The sequence below is a fragment of the Daucus carota genome, chromosome 2 (genome assembly GCF_001625215.2).
Source record: "Daucus carota subsp. sativus chromosome 2, DH1 v3.0, whole genome shotgun sequence".
In the NCBI taxonomy this organism is placed as follows: domain Eukaryota; kingdom Viridiplantae; phylum Streptophyta; class Magnoliopsida; order Apiales; family Apiaceae; genus Daucus; species Daucus carota.
This window is the reverse complement of record NC_030382.2, coordinates 35,642,678-35,663,398: the sequence shown is the minus strand read 5'-3', so window position 1 is coordinate 35,663,398 and position 20,721 is coordinate 35,642,678. Positions and strand designations below refer to the sequence as shown.

Genomic DNA, 20,721 nt, shown 5'->3' with positions numbered 1-20,721 from the left:
CCAGGAACTCCAAAACTTCAAGACAAATTTTATAATATTTACATAGAGCAAATTCAGAACATAGTTACCTGAAATAGTCAATTCTCAACCGCCCTGCAAAAATATCAACAATCCGCCTCAGAACATTATTGCAAAATGCCTTTTCCATTCCACCCAAGGAAGGCCTTTCAACCACTTCCATTCTGCCTTCGTTGAAAAAATGGGCTGATTCTTTCAAGCTCTTGTTCTTCCTAATAAGCACAGAATATTAATGGTCAGACTGGAAATATCTTGGTTTTCCTTGTGCTTCTTTCAGACATTTACTACTACTCTTTAAAAGTTTGTAGAAGGAATTCAACTTAAATGGATAAGTACAAAGAAAAAAGGGATATCCACAGAAAAGATTTTATCGTCCACAACTTTTGACAGCATGAAACCAGTTTTTTTTTTTTCATTCTTCATTTTCCTTTTCGCTAGCATCATAAACATAAATTTTAAGCATACGATATCCAATAATTAAGTCACACAGAAATCCAAAATGTCAAAAAAGTGGTACTTCAAAGTACTTAGACCTTTTTCAGGTTGCTGTAATAAACAAATTAAGTAGAGCATATACTGATGAATGTCTAAGTTATGTTACCTACCAAAATCGCCTTACAACTTAAATGGTGTTTTTATTGCTTCTTTACACACACACACACACATATATGTATAATTGTATATATATTCACAACAAAGAGGTGGACATGCTCCGAATGCTGTCTAGTTCCTTAGGTGTTATGTTTGTGACTGTCTACAGAGTATCACAGTGACTAACATAACTAAAGCAACAATCAACACTGTGACGTCTTTGGACCAACGGACTTCCTTACGAAATAACAGGTCACAAAGCATATAATCGGTTATGCTAGTTGGAAGAATATTATCTTGACTTGGGAAGCTATTAGTAAGCCCAAAATAATTATTTAAATTACATACTTGAAAGCTTGGCATGTTTCATTCGTAAAAACAACTGCATTCACAGACATTATAATTCTTAATAGACATGCGATACAATGACATGTTAAGTATGACTAGTGTATTAAGGATTATGTTTTATTTCATACTAACATGAAATAAATTCGGGTTTACATACCAGCAAAGTAACAGTCTAACAGAGGGAGACACAGAGAAGAAGAAGAGGAGTTAACCAAATTGATTTTTATCCTACACAGCATATTTTATTTATAAGCATGTCACACTAATTTGTTCCAGAACATTCAGCAAATATGTGAGAATCAATGCTATGATTGCCTTAATATTTACAAGTCTCAGATCATACACCGCTATTTCCTTAATTGATCTCATCAAGTCAAGATATAGTTTCAAATTAAGCTAGATATCATAAAAACAAGATAATATTGATATGTATTGGATTTTAACAGTAAATTAAAGGAAACAATCAAGTAAAATTGATCAGAAAATTAACATTACCACACTATCTGGCATGTTTACAAACTTATTCAATATACTTCTTACATTACATAAATAAAATTAAAGTATTGGATTTTTATTTATTAAATCATTCAAGAGAAGGCTCAGGCTTCTACAATTTCGCTTTATCAATTCCTTCTTACCGGTCCTCGGATTAGACTAAATTAAGCTAACATCTACTTGCGAAGTCCAGCAAATCAAAAATTAACATTACGCTAGTAAACAAAATCTACAATCATCTAAAGGGAAGATTTACTTGTTGAAAAGATAATACGGGCACAAACTGAACAGAAACGGCAATGGAACTCGCCAACTCACATGAGATTACCCTAGTCCGCCACAAATCGCCTCCAGTAGTGCCCTCAAAATTTCTTAAATGAAAAAGAGAGACATGGGTTTACATAGGATAAGATATATGGTGAGATGGACGGTCGGGATAAGGTGTTGGGGTTGGTGAGATTGCATCGTATGGCGACACATGTTAGTACGGATGTACACCACTACGGATCCTTTGAGGTGGGCCGGATCGAGATCACTACCCCTGAGGCCTATTACATGACCAAGGACCGGATAACGGTGTGGGACTAATATATTTTAATAAATACTATGATCCATATATTTACTTAATCGCAGATTCACTTTTATTTTTATCGAATGAGTTCATATATGTGAGCAAGTTGTGACCATATTGTTGTTTCCACGGGGTCAATGGGGTCAAATCTAATAATTCTCTGTCCATTTTTCACAAGGTTAATGATGCATAAATATAATTAGTGTGTAACACTAAATACGTCTGTCACAACTTGCTCACATACATGAAATCATTCGATAAATACAAAATTGAATCCGGGATTAAGCTAATATATGGATCATAGTTTTTTTTCGAAATTATATTAGTCCATCAGTGTTATCCGGTCATTGGTCAAGTAATAGGCCTTGGGGTAGTGATCTTGATCCACCCCACCTCAAATGATCCATAGTGGGGTATATCTATACTAACATTGTCGTCATATGGTGAAAATCTCAGCAACCCATCACCTTATCCTGACTGTCCACCTAATCATATATCTTATCCTGTATTAACCTAGGTCTCTTATTTATTTAAGAAATTTTGAGAGCACTACAGGAGGGCGACTTCCCACGGACTAGGGTAATATCAGGTGAGTTGGCGCGTTCCATTGCCATTTTTGTTCATTTTTTGCCCTGTACTATCTGACTATTGAATCAACAAGTAAATCTTCCCTTTAGAGGATTGTAGAATTTGTTTACTAGAGTGATATTAATTTTTGTTTTGTTGAACATCACAACTAAATGTTAATGTAATTTAGTCTAATCCCAGGACCAGTAGGAAGGGATTGATAAAACGAAATTATACGAAGCCTGGGCCTTCTCTTGAATAATTTAGATAGCACCTAAGCATTATCCAAGTACAATGCTTATCTTTCCAAAGCAACATTCATTATGTTTAAACATTCGTTCAGAACCGGTCACATTTACAAATTAAAAGTGCCTTAATGTGCCGCAGGGCTCGCCAAATGTTCAACCTTGGGTCTGCCAGCGCTAGGTGATCAAAACTACCAATGGTACACCACAACCAAACATATTTGTTAACTTCCCAGGAACTTGATAAAGAAACTGGGAGGCCAGTCGGAAAATTTAGAATCAAGCTCCAACTGGCATATGATACTTTTACGATAGTAGTCTAGTTTAGGAGGCCACAACTATATACGTAATGCATACTTCAAGAGAAAGTCCAATGGTGTGCTATATCTAGTAGACAACTTTTTGTATAAAAAGTGAGTGAGGTATATTCCATGTTTTCAGTAGAATCTCTTAGAGAAAGTCCAATTAATGGTGTGCTATATCTTGTTCAAAATAGAACAATGCTATAGTTTGTTCAAGATTTAGAACAAAAGATAGATGGAGCTATAATTGCTAAAGTATAAAATGATGAAAAAATGTATAAGAAAGTACTTTGAAAGTGCGGGGTCTTTGAAAGTTAGTCATATTTATATTCAAAAGTGGGATGTATTTGGAAGTTGTTTAAATGTGAAACAAGATTTGAAACCAACCATTGGAGACATGGTGCTATTTTAGCACAAAAAATCACTTTTTGATGCTAAATTATAGCAATAACTCCATCTATGTTAGCACAACCAGTTAACTTTATTCACTTGAGATTTAGCCAAGACTTTATTCTCCCCCCTTCCAAGGGGTGCTTATTCTTTAATTGGCTGTATACATGCACTTCTTGGGACTTGAGATTTAGCCACACTTTTGATTTTTACTACGCAAGGATTAGATGCCCCAAACCAGGAACTCCAAAACTTCAAGACAAAATTTATAATATTTACATAAAGCAAATTCAGAACATAGTTACCCGAAAGAGTCAATTATCAACCGCCCTGCTAAAAAATCAACAATCCGCCTCAGAACATTATTACAAAATGCCTTTTCCATTCCACCCAGGGAAGGCCTTTCAACCACTTCCATTCTGACTTCGTTGAAAAAATGGGCTGATTCTCTTAAGCTCTTGTTCTTCCTAAATAACCACAGAATACATAATGGTCAGATTGGAAATATATTGGTTTTCCTTGTGCTTCTTTCAGACTTTTACTATTACTCTTTAAAAGTTTGTAGAAGGAACTCAACTTAAATGGATAAGTACAAAAAGAAAAAAGGGATATCCACAGAAAAGATTTTATTTTCCGCATCTTTTGACAGCATGAAACCAGTTTTTTTTTTCAGTCTTCATTTTCTTTTTCGTTAGCATCATAAACATAAATTTTAAGCATACGATATCCAATAATTAAGTCACACAGAAATCCAAAATGTCAAAAAAGTGGTACTTCAAAGTACTTAGACCTCTTTCAGGTTGCTGTAATAAACAAATTAAGTAGGGCATATACTGATGAATGTCTAAGTTATGTTACCAACCAAAATCGCTTTACAACTTAAATGGTGTTTTATTGCTTCTTTACACACACACATATATATATACACATATATATATATGTATATTCACAACAAAGAGGTGGATCATGCTTCAAATGCTGTCTAGTTCCTCAGGTGTTATGTTTGTGACTGTCTACAGAGTATCACAGTGACTAATATAACTAAAGCAACAATCAACACTGCGAAGTGTTTGGACTAACGGACTTTTTAAAAAAATAACAGGTCACGAAGCATATAATCGGTTATTCTAGTTGGAAGAATATTAGCTTGACTTGGGCAGCCATAAGTAAGCCCAAAATAATTATTTAAATTGCATATTTGAAAGCTTGGCATGTTTCATTCGTAAAAACAACTGCATCCACAGACATTATTATTCTTAATAGACATGTGACGCAATGGCATGTTAAGTATGACTACTGTATTAAGGATTATGTTCTATTTCACACTACCATGAAATAAATTCGGGTTTACATGCCAGCAATGTAACAGTCTAACAGAGGGAGACACAGAGAAGAAGAAGAGGAGTTAGCCAAATTGATTTTTATCCTACACAGCATATTCTATCTATAAGCATGTCACACTAATTTGTTCCCGAACATTCAGTATATATGTGAGAATCCATATTATGATTGCCTTAATATATACAAGTCTCGGATCATACACCGCTATTTCCTTAATTGATCTCATCAAGTCAAGGTTTAGTTTCAAATTAAGCTAGATATCATAAAAACAAGATAATATATATATGTATTGGATTTTAACAGTAAATTAAAGGAAACAATCAAGTAAAACTGATCAGAAAATTAATATTACCACACTATCTGGCTGGTTTAGAAACTTATTCAATATACTTATTACATTACATGAATAAAATTGAAGTATTGGATTTTTATTTATTAAATCATTCAAGAGAAGGCTCAGGCCTCTGCAGTTTCGCTTTATCAATTCCATCATACCGTTCCTCGGATTAGACTAAATTAAGCTAACATCTACTTGTGAAGTCCGGCAAATCAAAAATTAACATTACCCTAGTAAACAAAATCTACATCCTCTAAAGGGAAGATTTACTTATAGAAAAAATAATACGGGCACAAACTGAACAAGAACGGCAATGGAACTCGCCAACTAACCTGAGATTACCCTAGTCCGCCGCAAATCGCCCTCCAGTAGTGCTCTCAAAATTTCTTTAATAAAAAAGGGAGACTTGGGTTGACATAGAATAAGATATATGGTAAGATGGACGGTCAGGATAAGGCGATGGGTTGGTGAGATTGCATCATATGGCGACCCATGTTAGTATGGATGTACACCACTACGGATCCTTTGAGATGAGTCGGACGAGATCACTACCCCCAAGGCCTGTTACATGACCAATGACCGGATAACGATGAGGGACTAATATATGTTAAAAAAATACCATGATCCATATATTTACTTAATCGCAGATTCACTTTTATATTTATCGAATGAGTTCATGTATGTGAATCTGGGATTAAGTTAATATATGGATCATAGTTTTTTTTCGAAAATATATTAGTCCATCAGCATTATCCGGTCATTGGTCAAGTTACAGGCCTTGGGGTAGTGACCTCGATCCGGCCCACCTCAAATGATCCATAGTGGGGTACATCCATACTAACATGGGTCGTCATATGATGCAAATCTCACCAACCCATCACCTTATCCTGACCGTCCATCTTACCATATATCTTATTCTATGTCAACCCAGGTCTCTCTTATTTATTTAAGAAATTTTGAGAGCACTACAGGAGTGCGACTTCCCACGAACTAGGGTAATCTCAGGTGAGTTGACGCGTTCCATTGCCATTTTTGTTTATATTTTGTCCTGTACTATCTGACTATCGAATCTACAAGTAAACTATCCTTTTAGAGGATTGTAGAATTTGTTTACTAGAGTGATATTACTTTTTGTTTTGTTGGACATCACCACTACATGTTAGCGTAATTTAGTCTAATCCCAGGACCAGTAGGAAGGGATTGATAAAACGAAATTATAAAAGCAACTCCAATGGGGGTGCCAAAAAGAGTGCTAAAGTGTCATATGTCATGATGTGGCATGGCACTCTTGTTGGCTCTCCATTGGAGTGGAAGGAGTGCCAAGCAAATTTGCAAACTTTTGGCACCCTCCTAAAATAGAAATAAGTGCATAACTCACCCTAAAGTCGTTTAGTTTCCTATCTTGTTATATTTATACTTATACAAATATGTGGCAACTTTGGGTGCCAAACATTGGAGCAAATTTTTATGTAAAAGTTGCCGAAAGAGAGAGATATTAAAATAGTAATATTTTTGATGATTTGTCATTTTAAGCAATTTTAGTTGGCACCCCCCATTGGAGATGCTAAGAAGCCTGGGCCTTCTCTTGAATGATTTAAATAGCACCTAAGCATTATCCAAGTACAATGCTTATCTTTCTAAAGCAACATTCATTATGTTTAAACATTCGTTTGGAACCGGTCACATTTACAAATTAAAAGTGCCTTAATGTGCCGCAGGGCTCGCCAAATATTCAACATTAATGGGTCTGCCGGCGCTAGGTGATCAAAACTACTGATGGTACAGAGCAAATATGTCCATCCATGGCCAAAGCATGCTTTATTTGATTTTGCAGCCAAAGTTTTAAATTTTCGTATTATTGTTCCTTAAAACCTTGTCTTTCTATACTGATCTTCTGTATTGATGACCTATTTTTTGATATCATCATCAAAGAAGTTGAAAACCAGGAAGTAACCAATACACAAGAATACTCCCAACATGACAATAAAACATGATTCAGATTTAGCGTGAAATAGCACACTGGATTTATAAAATAAAAACCACTACTATAAACTAATTACAAGAAATGCTCACACCTGTTTCCTTCTAGACCATGCCCCCTTTCTCTGCTCTAGATTATCACCTCCTTGCATAACATTTGCTACTAGAGACCAAACTCTCGAATATTACAAGTGAATGTATTCTGTCCATTGATTGGTCCGAAAGATACGACTGAATAATTTACCATGAACAACCACCGTACATAAGCCTGTTAACAATCACCAAACCAGACCTTGATTATAACCTTTTTTTTGTGGCAATCATATCATACACCTCAGCTTACACCTTCATCAAAATTAGATTCTCAGGAAATTTGGGTGCAGGATATTAAATTTGTCTACAATATTTGTAAGTTCCAATTAGATAAGATATAATTGTAAATAAAACACACACACAATGTATATAAATAACAAACTTGACTAAAAATGATGAGCAGAAACATGAAAGATTGATGGGTTTATACCAAAAACACAAGCCCTTTAACCATCTGAAATTTGCAGCGCAAAAACATCCCAATCCGTTGATTAAAAGATTCCACACAAATGGTCTCTTCAGAAGAGAGGTAATACTGAACAAGGGAAGGGGCTCTGTTAAGCGGGTGCTCCCTGGTTATCGCAATTTCGAAATAACGCCTTGTATTGGAAATTATGACCCCAAATTTCACCATGTTATATCGATATTCAGCACATTTTAACTTTAATTTATGATATTTGAAGCCTTTAAACCTGTTTACCTGTTGCTAGGGGTGTGAAACGGATAAAACGGATACGGATTTGCCCGTATCCGTATCCGCTTACTCAAAATTAGATCCGGATACGGATACGCAAATTTTAAAATAAAAAGATCCGTATCCGTATCCGGCCGGATAATATCCGGATACGGATAATATCCGTATCCGCTTTTTCAAACATCACCAAAAATCAAATATACATTCTGAGATTAATTAAAAAAAACATATTTTGAACCGTTCAACTGCAAATGTATACCCAATCAGAAATTAATAACATACTTCAACAGAAATTTGGGCATTCAGGCCAACTATTTCGAACAAAATATTAATTTTAACAACTTAAAATCACAAAACAACACTATTTGCAACAATTTTAAAAAAAAAAAGTTTGATGAAGATAGTTCCATTTTCTCCATTTGCAAGATACTTAATGTTTTTTTTTATTTTAAATATTAATTCTTTTTCAAAATTTATATGATAAAATAAAAAATATAAGTAAATAATAAATTTATATAAATATTATTATACATATAATAATAATTTCGGATACGGATTCGCCTATATCCATATCCGTATCCGCAAACCCCGGATTCAAATACGGATAATATCCGTTTTATTCCGGATACGGATTATATCCGTTTTTTCCCGGATACGGTAACGGATTTTTCGGACGGATATCGGATCTTTCGGATTTTTTTGACAGCCCTACCTGCAGCCTCGTTTTCTCTGCTTTTAAAGTACTAGTCATTTTCTCACTTGAAAATAAGCGAGGAACTAAAGAAAAAATGGACAAAAATACTATGATTTTCATATATTTATTAAAATATCAACTTTTAATTTAATGATTAAAATTAATATTTTATTATATTTTTGAGAATGATCATCCATATTTGATGTCTATGATTTCATATGGATAAAGAAAGCTGATCTATATGTGGTGGTGTTGTGTGTTGAATAAATAGTTGTAAGATATGTGTAAGTGAATGAGTGTTGCATATAATAAAATATTTTGGATGATGAAAAACAAAATTTCAAGAAGGTATTCTGAATGAGTTCGCGGTTATTCATTTTGAGAATGTATATAGTTTTTTTAAAAATAAAAAAAACATTTGTGTTATATCCAGTGTTATAGAAATCGAGAATCAGACGTAATCGGTTGAGCTACCAATTTAAAATTAATCAGAATTCATTCAGTGATTAATCAGAATGATTAATCGAAGTGAAACTCAAATATATTTTAATATTAAAATATTATTTAATATTGTATTAGTTATTTATTAACCAATATATATTAACTACATCATAAATTCTACAATTGTTCATAATCAAAGCAATATAGTATTTTAATTTTAATATATTATTATATATACTTCGATTCAGAAAAAAATTATAATGATTAATCAAATTTCAAAAATCGAATCGATCATCCACATTGCAGGGGATTAATCGGTTAAATTGGGGATTTTTTGGACACCGACTATATCTATTTTAACGATGCATATCAGAGTGGTATCTTTGGCCATCTATTTGGATGTTCATATTTTTGTAAAAGAAAAGTTAAAAAAACTGGTATTTTTGGCTTTCACCCAAAACCAACTAATAACTTAAAACAACTTAATAAGAGCTGTTTTTTTTTATTTATTTATTTTTATAATTTTATATAATAAAAATTAATATCATTATTCGAATAAATAATCTATCAAATATTCAAATCCTTATTGCACCAAAAATTTACCATATAAGATACAGGTGATTTGAAGTATTTTCTTGGCATTGAAGTTCTTACTTCTTAGAGCTGAAGTTGCCATTGAGTTAAATGAGAGGAAGTATAGATGCTCACTTGACTGATTGTACACCAGCTGCTTTTTCCACTATGAAGTTCTTAGTATCAAGCTCGGTCTTCAATTTGATCCTCCTTGATGCTCAGCTTGAAGGGGGTACTGAGCTATGTACATATATTGTAAATAGATATTGTAGAAGCGTCCTGCTATACATAATTAGTTAAAATTAGTTATATGAATATTCTGTTGGTGTTGTTAGTATATATACTTGTAAATGCAGCTCATGGAGCAACAAGTCAATTTTAACAGTTTCATTCTGTCCATTCTTTCTCTAACAAACTTGAATCACACTGATGGAGATCAAATAAGCTTTGTCTTATCATTTTTCCGATCCCTTGATGCGCTGAAAGTGCCAAGTGATCAGATTTCTCCTCTCCTAAAACAGTATGCAATTGTTGATTAAAAAATAAGACAACTTTTAGGCACTAGAGGATGTTGAAGCTTTTTGCCTGATCAACTCTTGAGAGGCATGTACTCTGTCGTGGTGCTTAGTTCCTCTCTGTATATTTTAAATTTTGTGGTTGTTGAAACAATGAATCTGTATACGACATAGTGATGATTATGCAATAGGCCAAGTAATTTTTTGAACTCATCTGTACGATGAGAATGCATGGGATTTGCCATTGTTAAGGAGAACTGGGATATTATTTGAAGAGCTAGGTGATAAAAATATTAAAAAAACATGATAAAAGTCGGTCAAAAGATTCAGAAGTGTGTGTCAAAAAGTCAAACTATCCATTAGAAAAACGAAGAAGCATTAGTTTGGCCAGATGAATATACTGTGCGGTCATTGGTCAATGTTGCCTCTGACAGGAAGTGAACAATGTTCCTCCTTGTGTCACATTGTGTGAATCTTGGTAATGAGTTCATTTCCATAGAACCAAGGGGTAGATACAAATGTAGAGAAGGCAAGCACCATAGATGTGGTTTACATGCATTTTGTCCAGGTAAGGTGTTGCTTGTAATCATGCATTGTTTACTTCACAGCATTTTTTGCTTCCCCTAGAATCCCTAGATTTTTTTTGGACCAGATCTACGCGAAATAAGAATCACCAACTGTGTGATCTAGCGTTTACAACCATACCAGCGATTTGCATTCTAGAGTTGAAATGAGATTTGGTTGAAGTACTTAGACTCTATGTCATATTTTACAAGCGATACAACTTATTTTTTGTTATTTCTCAAGACATGTAGCACTCGCGACCAACCTCTATGGTGTTAGGATATTGGGATGATTTCTTTTAAAATCATGGAAAGGAGTAATTGTGCTACTCCTTTAGAAGCGATTCCTAGAAAAAGGCGTAATCATAATACAAATAGGAGGCAAATTTGAGAAACAGAGATCCAAAATACTGAATGAGGACAACACTGCAAGCACTCCCAACATGTAAAGGTCTGAAAAATTTAAACTAACCGCAAACTTCTGCCATGAGTTCAACTCGGCAGGAACAAACAAATAGGACTTCTTCCAGAGAAAATTTCTCAGAACATGCTCATGATGACTCAAAAGATTTGCGAGCTTTGCTGCTACTGAGTCATGAAAGTGATCTTTAAAATTTGAATCAGAAAACAAAGCATAAGATGGATGTAATCTTTACAGAAGTGGAGAAGCAATGATCCTTGCACATTTAAAATAAGATATAGAAGATAAACTAGAGCTTAGACTATTGTAGAGAATGAGAAAAAAGTATAAATCTGCAAAAAATAGATGGTGGGTGGACTTAATGTATTCCGATCATCTTGTAGGATTGTGGAAAATGCACAAGTGATGATCTGATAAAGGTACAGGAATATTGAGGCTGTTTGGCGTAACTATGTGCTTATTGATTATAAATAAAATGTTATATACAAGTGAAAATTAACTTTTAATTTATGTGTTTGCATCATTATTTTAATATTTACAGGGTATAAATATTATTAACATAATAATAAATTATTATAAATTATCTTTTAAAATGATCCTTTATTTCTTTGTAAAATCAAATTTCAAAAATAAAAATAAGTTACTAAAAAAAGTTAAGATTTTCAAATGTTCAAATTTAGCTTATAGATTCACTTATCAGTTATTTACACAAACATTAATTAGACTGTACAATAGACTATACATATGAATCTAGAATGCACTTATCAAGAGATAAAATCTCCGGTGGAAAGTCTGGATATGGTTGTATAGTTGAACAAGAATAGTTTTGCCAGACTCATTAGAACAAGAGGAGTTTGTCTGGAAGGACAGACCCCTTCATTCAGAAACTGAGTTTGTTTAAGTAAGCAGCACTTGATGACACAGCAGCTGGAAAAAGAGTTGGACATGCAAAGATCTGGCAGGAAAAAGAGACGGAAGAAACTGTAGCTCCTTGAAAATTAACTTATCTATTTGTCACTACAATAATTCAGAAATAATGTAATCATCTATAAATTAAAGTTTGCTTATTAAACTGCAGCTTCAAATTGGGAAACTTTTTCCTAAGAATCTGTATTATACACGAACAACGGAACAAACATGGTGCCAATAAGAAATACAGAGAATGGCATTTGAGTTCTGGTGCCTCTAAGGCAAACATTATAGCATCAATGTATAAAAGTTTTCATAATGGGACAAGTACAAAGTTTCATAATGTAAGATGAAGATAAAAACTACAGACTTGATAGAAAAAACTGACATGAGATTTAGAAGTGATCACACGCCAAACTCATCACTGACACAACTGATTGACCAAATTTCACTAGGAAAATACCAAAAATATGGTAATAAATAACCATCCCAAACAACAGGAGTTGTTCCTAGCCGATTTCCATTCAGGTTAAAGAAAGAACAAGCATTCAAAAATCTGAACTGAAGAAGACAGACACAGTTACCTGCTCCCCAACCAGTTGTATCGACGACAGCAGAACTGAACCAACTAAGAAATAAAGATTTTGCACCCAAGTCATGAATCTGTTTTGCTCTATCCATTGTCTCATGGTCAATTTCGAATAATGAAAGATATTGGTCCAATGCAGGATAAGGGTTATTCAATACAGTCATGTATAGCTTATTGTCTGACGCTACCAACCTCAAATACATATTAGCTGAAACCTGGAAAGGAATGCTGATTTTGGAGAACTTCGGAACAGAACCTGCCTTCGGATTAAATTCTCCCAAACGTACATCTGAAGTCAAAACAAAGATTTTGCCATCAAAAATCTTCACATCTGCAATCCTGGCTTTTGTGTCGAATAAAACATATCTTTGCCAACTGCTGCCGCCACTTTTGGATAAAAAAATATAATTTTTTCTCAGAGAGAAAAGAATCATGAAAGTTTCTGAAAGCCGAGTGGACCGAAAGAGGCGAGCAGAAAATTCAAAGAAATTTCTGTCACCCATACCACGAAGGAAGGGAAAACGCAGCTCATGTTTTGTCATTAAATTTACGAGCCAAAAGCCTAGGTTTCTGTCGATTGTAATCAGGTACCCACATGACAAACCCAATAATTTCTTGCAAGGCAAATCTGGCAGCATTGTTTTGTAACTTTTCATATCGAACATATTGTACAATACACAAGACATTTTTGAATACTTTGGCCGAACAACAATTAGGGGTTGCTGGTGCTCCATACAATATTTGCGGAAATCAATAGATGCAGACCTCCAAGATTTACAAACACCGCTAAATGACAGGTAGTCCACGATACTTAATTTTAGCAGAAGTGACACCAGAAGTTCAGTAGGAAGAATGCCCCATGCTCCCCAAACTGTGTCACCCGATCTCCTGCATATCCTTTTCCGTTCTCTTCCTTGTACTGGTCGTGAAGCATTCCTGTTAACAAATAGGGAACGAAGAACTCACCACAAAGCTAGATTGAGCATGCACATTCAAATGAATTTTATATAGAAAGAGTCAGTAGTTTGTTGAAAACAGAACGCATTGCTTTTACAGATGTTTCTTAAGGACAGATTCATCCTTTGCAAGATTTAAAAGAACTTTTTTTTTTTTTTTGACAGAAAGATTTAAAAGAACTTGATTTAACACATAGAGGAGAAACTAGAGTAGGATTGTTCCTTCTGCAGCTAGACATCAGAAGATAATAAAGCTTACTGGAAACTAATTCACTAAAGGTTCACATATTAAAATAAAGAGTTAATTACAGTTTGTAACCCCTAGGATTGCTCCAAACGCACTCAAGATCCTGAACTATCAAACGTGACATAATGCACCCTGAACTTTATATTCCTGTGCAAGTTGTAACCCATAGTCACTATTCCGTCCAAATATGCCGTTAACTTTAACTGTTTGAGAGGTAACAGTGTGTATATTAGTTTCCAACAGCTACTTTACCTCTTGTGACCCCTCAAAAATTATGTATTATATTTTGAAATTATTTCTGAACACACACAACGATGTAAAAAAATTTAAAATAAGTTTTAAAATATGTATCTAGATTTAGAATCTGAAAATTTATTATTATTTTTACATAAACGATGTAACTTATTTTAAAATTTTAAAATAAATACATATTTTAAAAATTATTTTAATATTTTTTACATCGTTGTGTGTGTTCAGAAATAATTTCAAAATATAATACATAAACTTTGAGGAGTCACAGGGGTAAAGCAGCTGTTAGAAACTAATATACACACTTTTATCTCTCAAACAGTTAAAGTTAACGGCATATTTGGACGGAATAGTGACTATGGGTTACAACTTGCACGGGAATGTAAAGTTCAGGGTGCATTATGTCACGTTTGATAGTTCAGGATCTTAAGTGCGTTTGGAGAAATCCTAGGGGCTACAAACTGTAATTAACTCTAAAATAAAAATCAGTGCATAGTTTAATCAGAACTGAATTAAGAGTGTGCATACTCAACATCTTTCCGAAATGAGAACTTCAACATTCCCCAGTAAGAATGCAATCATCCCAATGAACCATAACTAGATTTATAAGAGGTAGTTTGGTTAACATGTAAATCTCCAGGAATTTAAACTTCCTAGCAAATTGTAAGATTTTTTGGTTGATCGCTATTTGGAAAGTGGAACCTCCTAGGGAAATTGGAATTTCCACATAATGTAGAAACTTGCTTATGTCACACCCCGGTACTGCAAATTCCTACACCACAACCAAACATATTTTTTAACTTCCCAGGAACTTGATAAAGGAGCTGGCATATGATACTTTTACGATATCAGTCTAGTTTACAAAGGCACAACTATATACATAATGCATACTTCAAGAGAAAGTAGGGAACATTTAAATTAAAGTTTTAGTAGACAATGATGGTGTTCTATATCTTCTATAGTTTGTTCAATATTTAGAACAAAAGATAGAGGGAGCTATAATTGCTAAAGTATAAAATGATGAAAAGATGTATAAAAAAGTACTTGAAAGTGTGGGGTCTTTGAAAGTTAGTTATATTTATATTCAAAAGTGGGATGTATTTGAAGAAGTTAAATTTGAAACAAGAATTGAAACCAACCGTTGGAGACATGGTGCTATTTTAGCACTAAATCACTTTTCGATGCTAATTAAATTATAGCAATAACTCCATCTATTTTAGCACAACCAAGGGGTGCTAAAATTCAGCTTATTCTCCCCCCTTCCAAGGGGTGCTTATGCTATGATTTGCTGTATACATGCACTTCTTGGGATTTGTGGCCTTAATATTAATTAAATTAGGTTCAGTCGCCCGCACTTTTGATTGTTACTACGTAAGGATTAGAAGCCCCAAACCAGGAACTCCAAAACTTCGAGACACAATTTATAATATTTATATAGAGCAAATTCAGAACATAGTTACCCGAAATGGTCAATTGTCAACCGCCCCGCAAAAAGATCAGCAATCCGCCTCAGAACATTATTACAAAATGCATTTTCCATTCCACCCAAGGCAGGCTTTTCAACCACTTCCATTCTGCCTTCGTTGAAAAAATGGGTTGATTCACTCAAGCTCTTGTCCTTCCTAACCACAGATACATAATAGTTAGACTGGAAATATCTTTCCTTGTGCTTCTTTCAGACATATAATACTACTGTTACAAGTTTGTAGAAGTAATTCAACTTAGATGGATAAGTACAAAAAAAAAGGGATATCCACAGAAAAGTTTTTACTATCCACATCTTTTGACAGCATGAAACCATTTTTTTTTCAGTCTTCATTTTCTTTTTCATTAGCATCCAAAATTCTAAGCATACGACATCCAATAATTCTGATTAAAGGGTCACACAGAAATCAAAAATGTCAAAAAAGTGGTACTTCAAAGTACTTAGACTTCTTTCAGGTTGCTTTAATAGACACATCAGAATGTCTAAGTTACGTTACCTACCAAAATCGATTTACAATTTAAATGGTGTTTTATTGATTCTTTATATATATATATATATATATATATATATATATATATATATTCACCACAAAAGGGTGGACATGCTCCAAATGCTGTCTAGTTCCTCAGGTGTTATGTTTGTTACTGTCTACAGAGTATCACAGTGACTAATATAACTAAAGCAACTATCAACACTGTGAAGTCTTTGCACCAACGGACTTCTTTAATAAATAACAGGTCACGAAGCATATAATCGGTTATGCTAGTTGGAAGAACATTAGCTTGACTTGGGCAGCTATTAATAAGCCCAAAACAATTATTTACATTGCATACTCGAAAGCTTGGCATGTTTCATTCATAAAAACAATTGCATTCGCAGACATTATAATTCTTAGTAGACAAGCGATACAATGAAATGTGAAGCACGACTAGTGTATTAAGGATTATGTTCTATGTCACACTACCATCAAGTAAATTCGGGTTTACATACCCGCAAAGTAACAGAAGAAGACACAGAGAAGAAGAAGAGGAGTTAACCAAATTTATTTTAATCCTACACAGCTAGTCACACTAATTTGTTCCTGCAGCAAATTACGTTCTTCAAAAACATTCGGTAAATATGTGAGAACCATACAATGATTGCCTTAATATTTACAAGTGTCAGATCATACACCGCTATTTCCTTAACTGATCTCATCAAGTCAAGATATCATAAAAAGAAAATAATATTGATATGTATTAGATTTTAACACATTTAACGGTAAATTTAAGGAAATAATCAAGTAAAAGTGAACAGAAAATTAATATTACCACACTATCTGGCAGGTTTAGAAACTTAATCAATACTTATTACATGAATAAAATTGGAGTATTGGATTTTTATTTATTAAATTATTCAAGAGAAAGCCAAGGCTTCATACAGTTTTGCTTTATCAATTCCTTCTGACCGGTCCAAGGATTGGACTAAATTAAGCTAACATCTAGTTGTGATGTCCAGCAAAACAAAAATTAACATCACTCTAGTAAACAAAATCTACAATCCTCTGAAGGGAAGATTTACTTGTAGATCAAATTATACGGGCAAAAACTGAACAGAAACGACAATGGTACTCGCCAACTCACCTGAAATTTACCCTAGTTCGCCGCAAATCGCCGTCAAGCAGTGCTCTCAAAATTTCTTAAATTAAAAATAGACCTGGTTCGACATAGGATTGATATGTGATGAGATGGACGGTCAGGATATGGTAATGGGTTGCTGAGATTGTACCATATAACGACACATGTTAGTATAAATTAAACCCCACCACAGATCATTTGAGGTGGGCCAGATCGAGATCACTACCCCAAAGGCTTATTACATGACCAATGACCGGATAATCGTCAGGAACTAATATGTATTTTAAGAAATACTATGATCCATATAATAACTTAATCGCGGATTTACTTATATTTTAATTGAATAGTTCATGTATGTGAGCAAGTAGTGACAATTGTATTTAGTGTTACACACTAATTATATCCGGGCATTATTAATCTTGTAAAAAATGGACAAAGAATTATTAGATTTGACCCAATGACCTCGTGGAAATGACAATATTAAATTGCAAAGTTACCGATTTTGTGTTCGTCACAACTTGCTCATATACATGAACTCTTTCAATATATGTAAAAGTGAATCCGCGATTAAGTTAATTAATATATATATATATATATATATATATATATATATATATATATTGATCATAGTATTTTTGAAAATATATATTAATCCGGCCATGAGGGTAGTGATCTCGATCCGGCCCACCTCAAATGATCCGTAGCAGGGGTATATCTATACTAACATGTGTCGTCATATGGTGCAAGTCTCACCAAACCATCACCTTATCCGGACTGTCCACCTCAGCATATATCTTTTCCTATTACACCCAAGTCTCTTTTTTATTTTAAAAATTTTGTGAGCACTACAAAAGGGCGATTTGCCACGGAATAGGGTAATTTCAGGTGAGTTGGCAAGTTCCATTGCCATTTCTGTTCATTTTTTGCCCGTACTATCTGATTGACAAGTAAATCTTCCCTTCAGAGGATTGTAGAATTTGTTTACTAGAGTGATATTAATTTTTTTTCTGTTGGAAATCACAACTAGTTGTAGCGTAATTTAGTCTAATCCCAGGACCAGTAGGAAGGAAATGATAAAGCGAAATTATAAGAAGTCTGGGCTTTCTCTTAAATGATTTAAATAGCACCTAAGCATGCTTATCTTTCAAAAGCCACATTCATTATGATTCAACATTCGTTTAGAACGAGTAACATTTACAAATTGAAAGTGCCTCAATGTGCCACATTCATTATGTTCAACATTGGGTCTGCTAGCCCTATGTTATCGAAACTACTGCATGGTAGAAAGCAAATACTTCCATCCATGCTGTACTTGAGTTTGCTCCCAAAGTCTTAGATTTTCGCATTATTGTTCCTTAAAACATGTCTTTCTATATTGATCTTCCGTATTGATGACCTATTTGTTATCTTTATCAAATTAGTTGAACACCAGAAATTAACCATTACACAAGAACACTCCTAACATGACAAAAAAATATGATTTGTGTAGATTTAGTATCATGAAACAGCACACGGGAAGTAACAAATAAAACCACTACAATAAACTAATTACATGGAAGCGCTCACACCTGTTTCCTTCAAGACCATGCCCCCATTCTCTGTTCAAGATTATCGCCTCCTTGCATAACATTTGCTACTTGAGACCAAACTCTCGAATAATTTACCATGAACAACCACTGTACATAAGCCTGTTATCAAACACCAAATCAGACCTTGATCAAAACCTTTTTTGTGGCAATCATATAATACACCTCAGCTAATATACCATCCAAATTAGATCCCACAGACAATGTATATGAATAACAAACTTGACTAAAAAGATGAGCAGAAACATAAAAGATTGAATGGGTTTATACCATATACACAAGCCTTTTTCCCATCTGAAATTTCCAGCACAAAAACATCCCAATCCATAGATTAAAGATTCCGCACAAATGGTCTCTCGTGTTAACAAACTTAAGAAGAGAGGTGATACTGAACAGGGGAAAGGGGCTCTGTAGGGCTGCCGCCTGGTCGCCTCTGCTTAAAAGTAATCATTTTCTGCCTTAAAACAAAACACAAAATACATCTCTTTTTTTGAATTTATGATCAAAAAGATTATTTAATTATTTTTTGAGAATGATCGATCAAATTATGATCATCAATATATTATATTGATGTGTTTTGTGTTTGGTCTTATATATGATAATAGATTTTTGATGACAAAAAGTAAAATTTTAAGAAGGTTATTATTTTAAGAATGAGCATCTCAGTACCAATTTTGAGGATACGAATCAATCCTTTTAAAAATTAAAAAAATTGATTTAGAAGCCATACCTATTTTGAAAATGTATACATTTTGATACTTGTGTTTTTTTACCATTATTTTGATACTCATTTTAAGAATGCGTATCAGAATTGTATTTAACAAATTTAAGAAGAGAGGTAGTACTCAACAAGGGAAGGGGATCTGCAGTGCAGGCTGATTGCCTCTTCTTAAAAGTTGTCATTTACTACCTTGAAAATTAAATAAGGAATTACAGAGAAAAATACAAAAATACCATACTTTTACATACCATTTTTTAAACTAATGATTGAAAATATTATTTTATTGTCGTTTTGAGAATGAGTGACCGATTTATCATGATCTAATATCTATAAATTTTTTAGGGATAATTGATAATGTAGGTGATGGTGTTGTGTGTTGAATAAAGGATGCTATATATGTTTGGTCATTGTGTGTTGTTATATATGATAAGATATTTTTTATAATAAAAAAATAAAATTAAAAAAAGTTATTATTCTTAGAATGAATATTGGGGTTAGCCATTCTGAAAATGCGAATCTGTCTTTTTAAAAATTTAAATTTAAATTTTTATGTGATATCTATTTTGAGAATATATATTTTTAATCATCTATCTAAAAATGATATTTTTGTAGAAAAAAAGAGTTAAAAAGTGATATTTTGGCTTTGCTATAGCGTACACATTAACTTCTTGGGAGAAGCCAAAGACTTGAACCACCAAATAAACTTGAATCACACTAATGGAGATCAAATAAGCTTTATCTTATCATTTTTCCGCTCCCTTAATGCGCTGAAAGTGCTAAGTGATGGGATTTCTCCTCTCCAATACGCAATTGTTGACTGAAAAATAATACAAATTTAAGGCACTAGAGGATGATGAAGCTTTTTGCTGATCAACTCTTGAGAGGCAATTTCTTTATCTCGGTGCTTAGTTGCTCTCTATGTATTTTATTAAAAAATTTTGTTGTTGAAACGATGAATATGTATATGATATAGTGTTGATTATGCAATACAGGCCAAGTAATTTTTTGAACTCGTCTGAACGACGAGAATGTATGGGATTTGCGGTTTTTAAGGAGAACTAGGGGTATGGTTTACATGCATTTTGTCCAGGTAAGGTGTTGCTTGTAATTTTACATCTCACTTTACAGCTCTATTTTAAGCATCTATTGTTTTCTTCACACCATTTTTTGCTTCCCTTGGAAT

At 33.6% G+C, this 20,721-nt stretch overlaps 1 protein-coding gene across 1 annotated transcript; it reads right to left on the bottom strand.

Moving 5' to 3' along the window:
• Positions 1-12,493: 12,493 nt before the first annotated feature.
• Positions 12,494-19,243, bottom strand: LOC135150520 (uncharacterized). Its single transcript, XM_064086860.1, has 4 exons — positions 19,088-19,243; positions 18,800-18,919; positions 15,590-15,751; positions 12,494-13,613 (listed from the first exon to the last, which is right to left on the bottom strand). Exons 2-4 carry the CDS (start codon positions 18,859-18,861, stop codon positions 12,494-12,496), a joined length of 1,344 nt encoding a protein of 447 aa, XP_063942930.1. The 5' UTR covers positions 18,862-18,919; positions 19,088-19,243.
• Positions 19,244-20,721: the final 1,478 nt, after the last annotated feature.

Coding starts and splice junctions, on each gene's coding strand:
- LOC135150520 (XM_064086860.1), bottom strand. CDS start 18,861: ATGTTATGCAAGGAGGCGATAATCTTGAACAGAGAATGGGGGCATGGT. Junction 15,752..18,799: donor CATGGTCTTGAAGGAAACAG/GTGTGAGCGCTT, acceptor ATCTGTGGTTAG/GAAGGACAAGAGCTTGAGTG. Junction 13,614..15,589: donor TTGACAATTGACCATTTCGG/GTAACTATGTTC, acceptor ATTTGTTAACAG/GAATGCTTCACGACCAGTAC.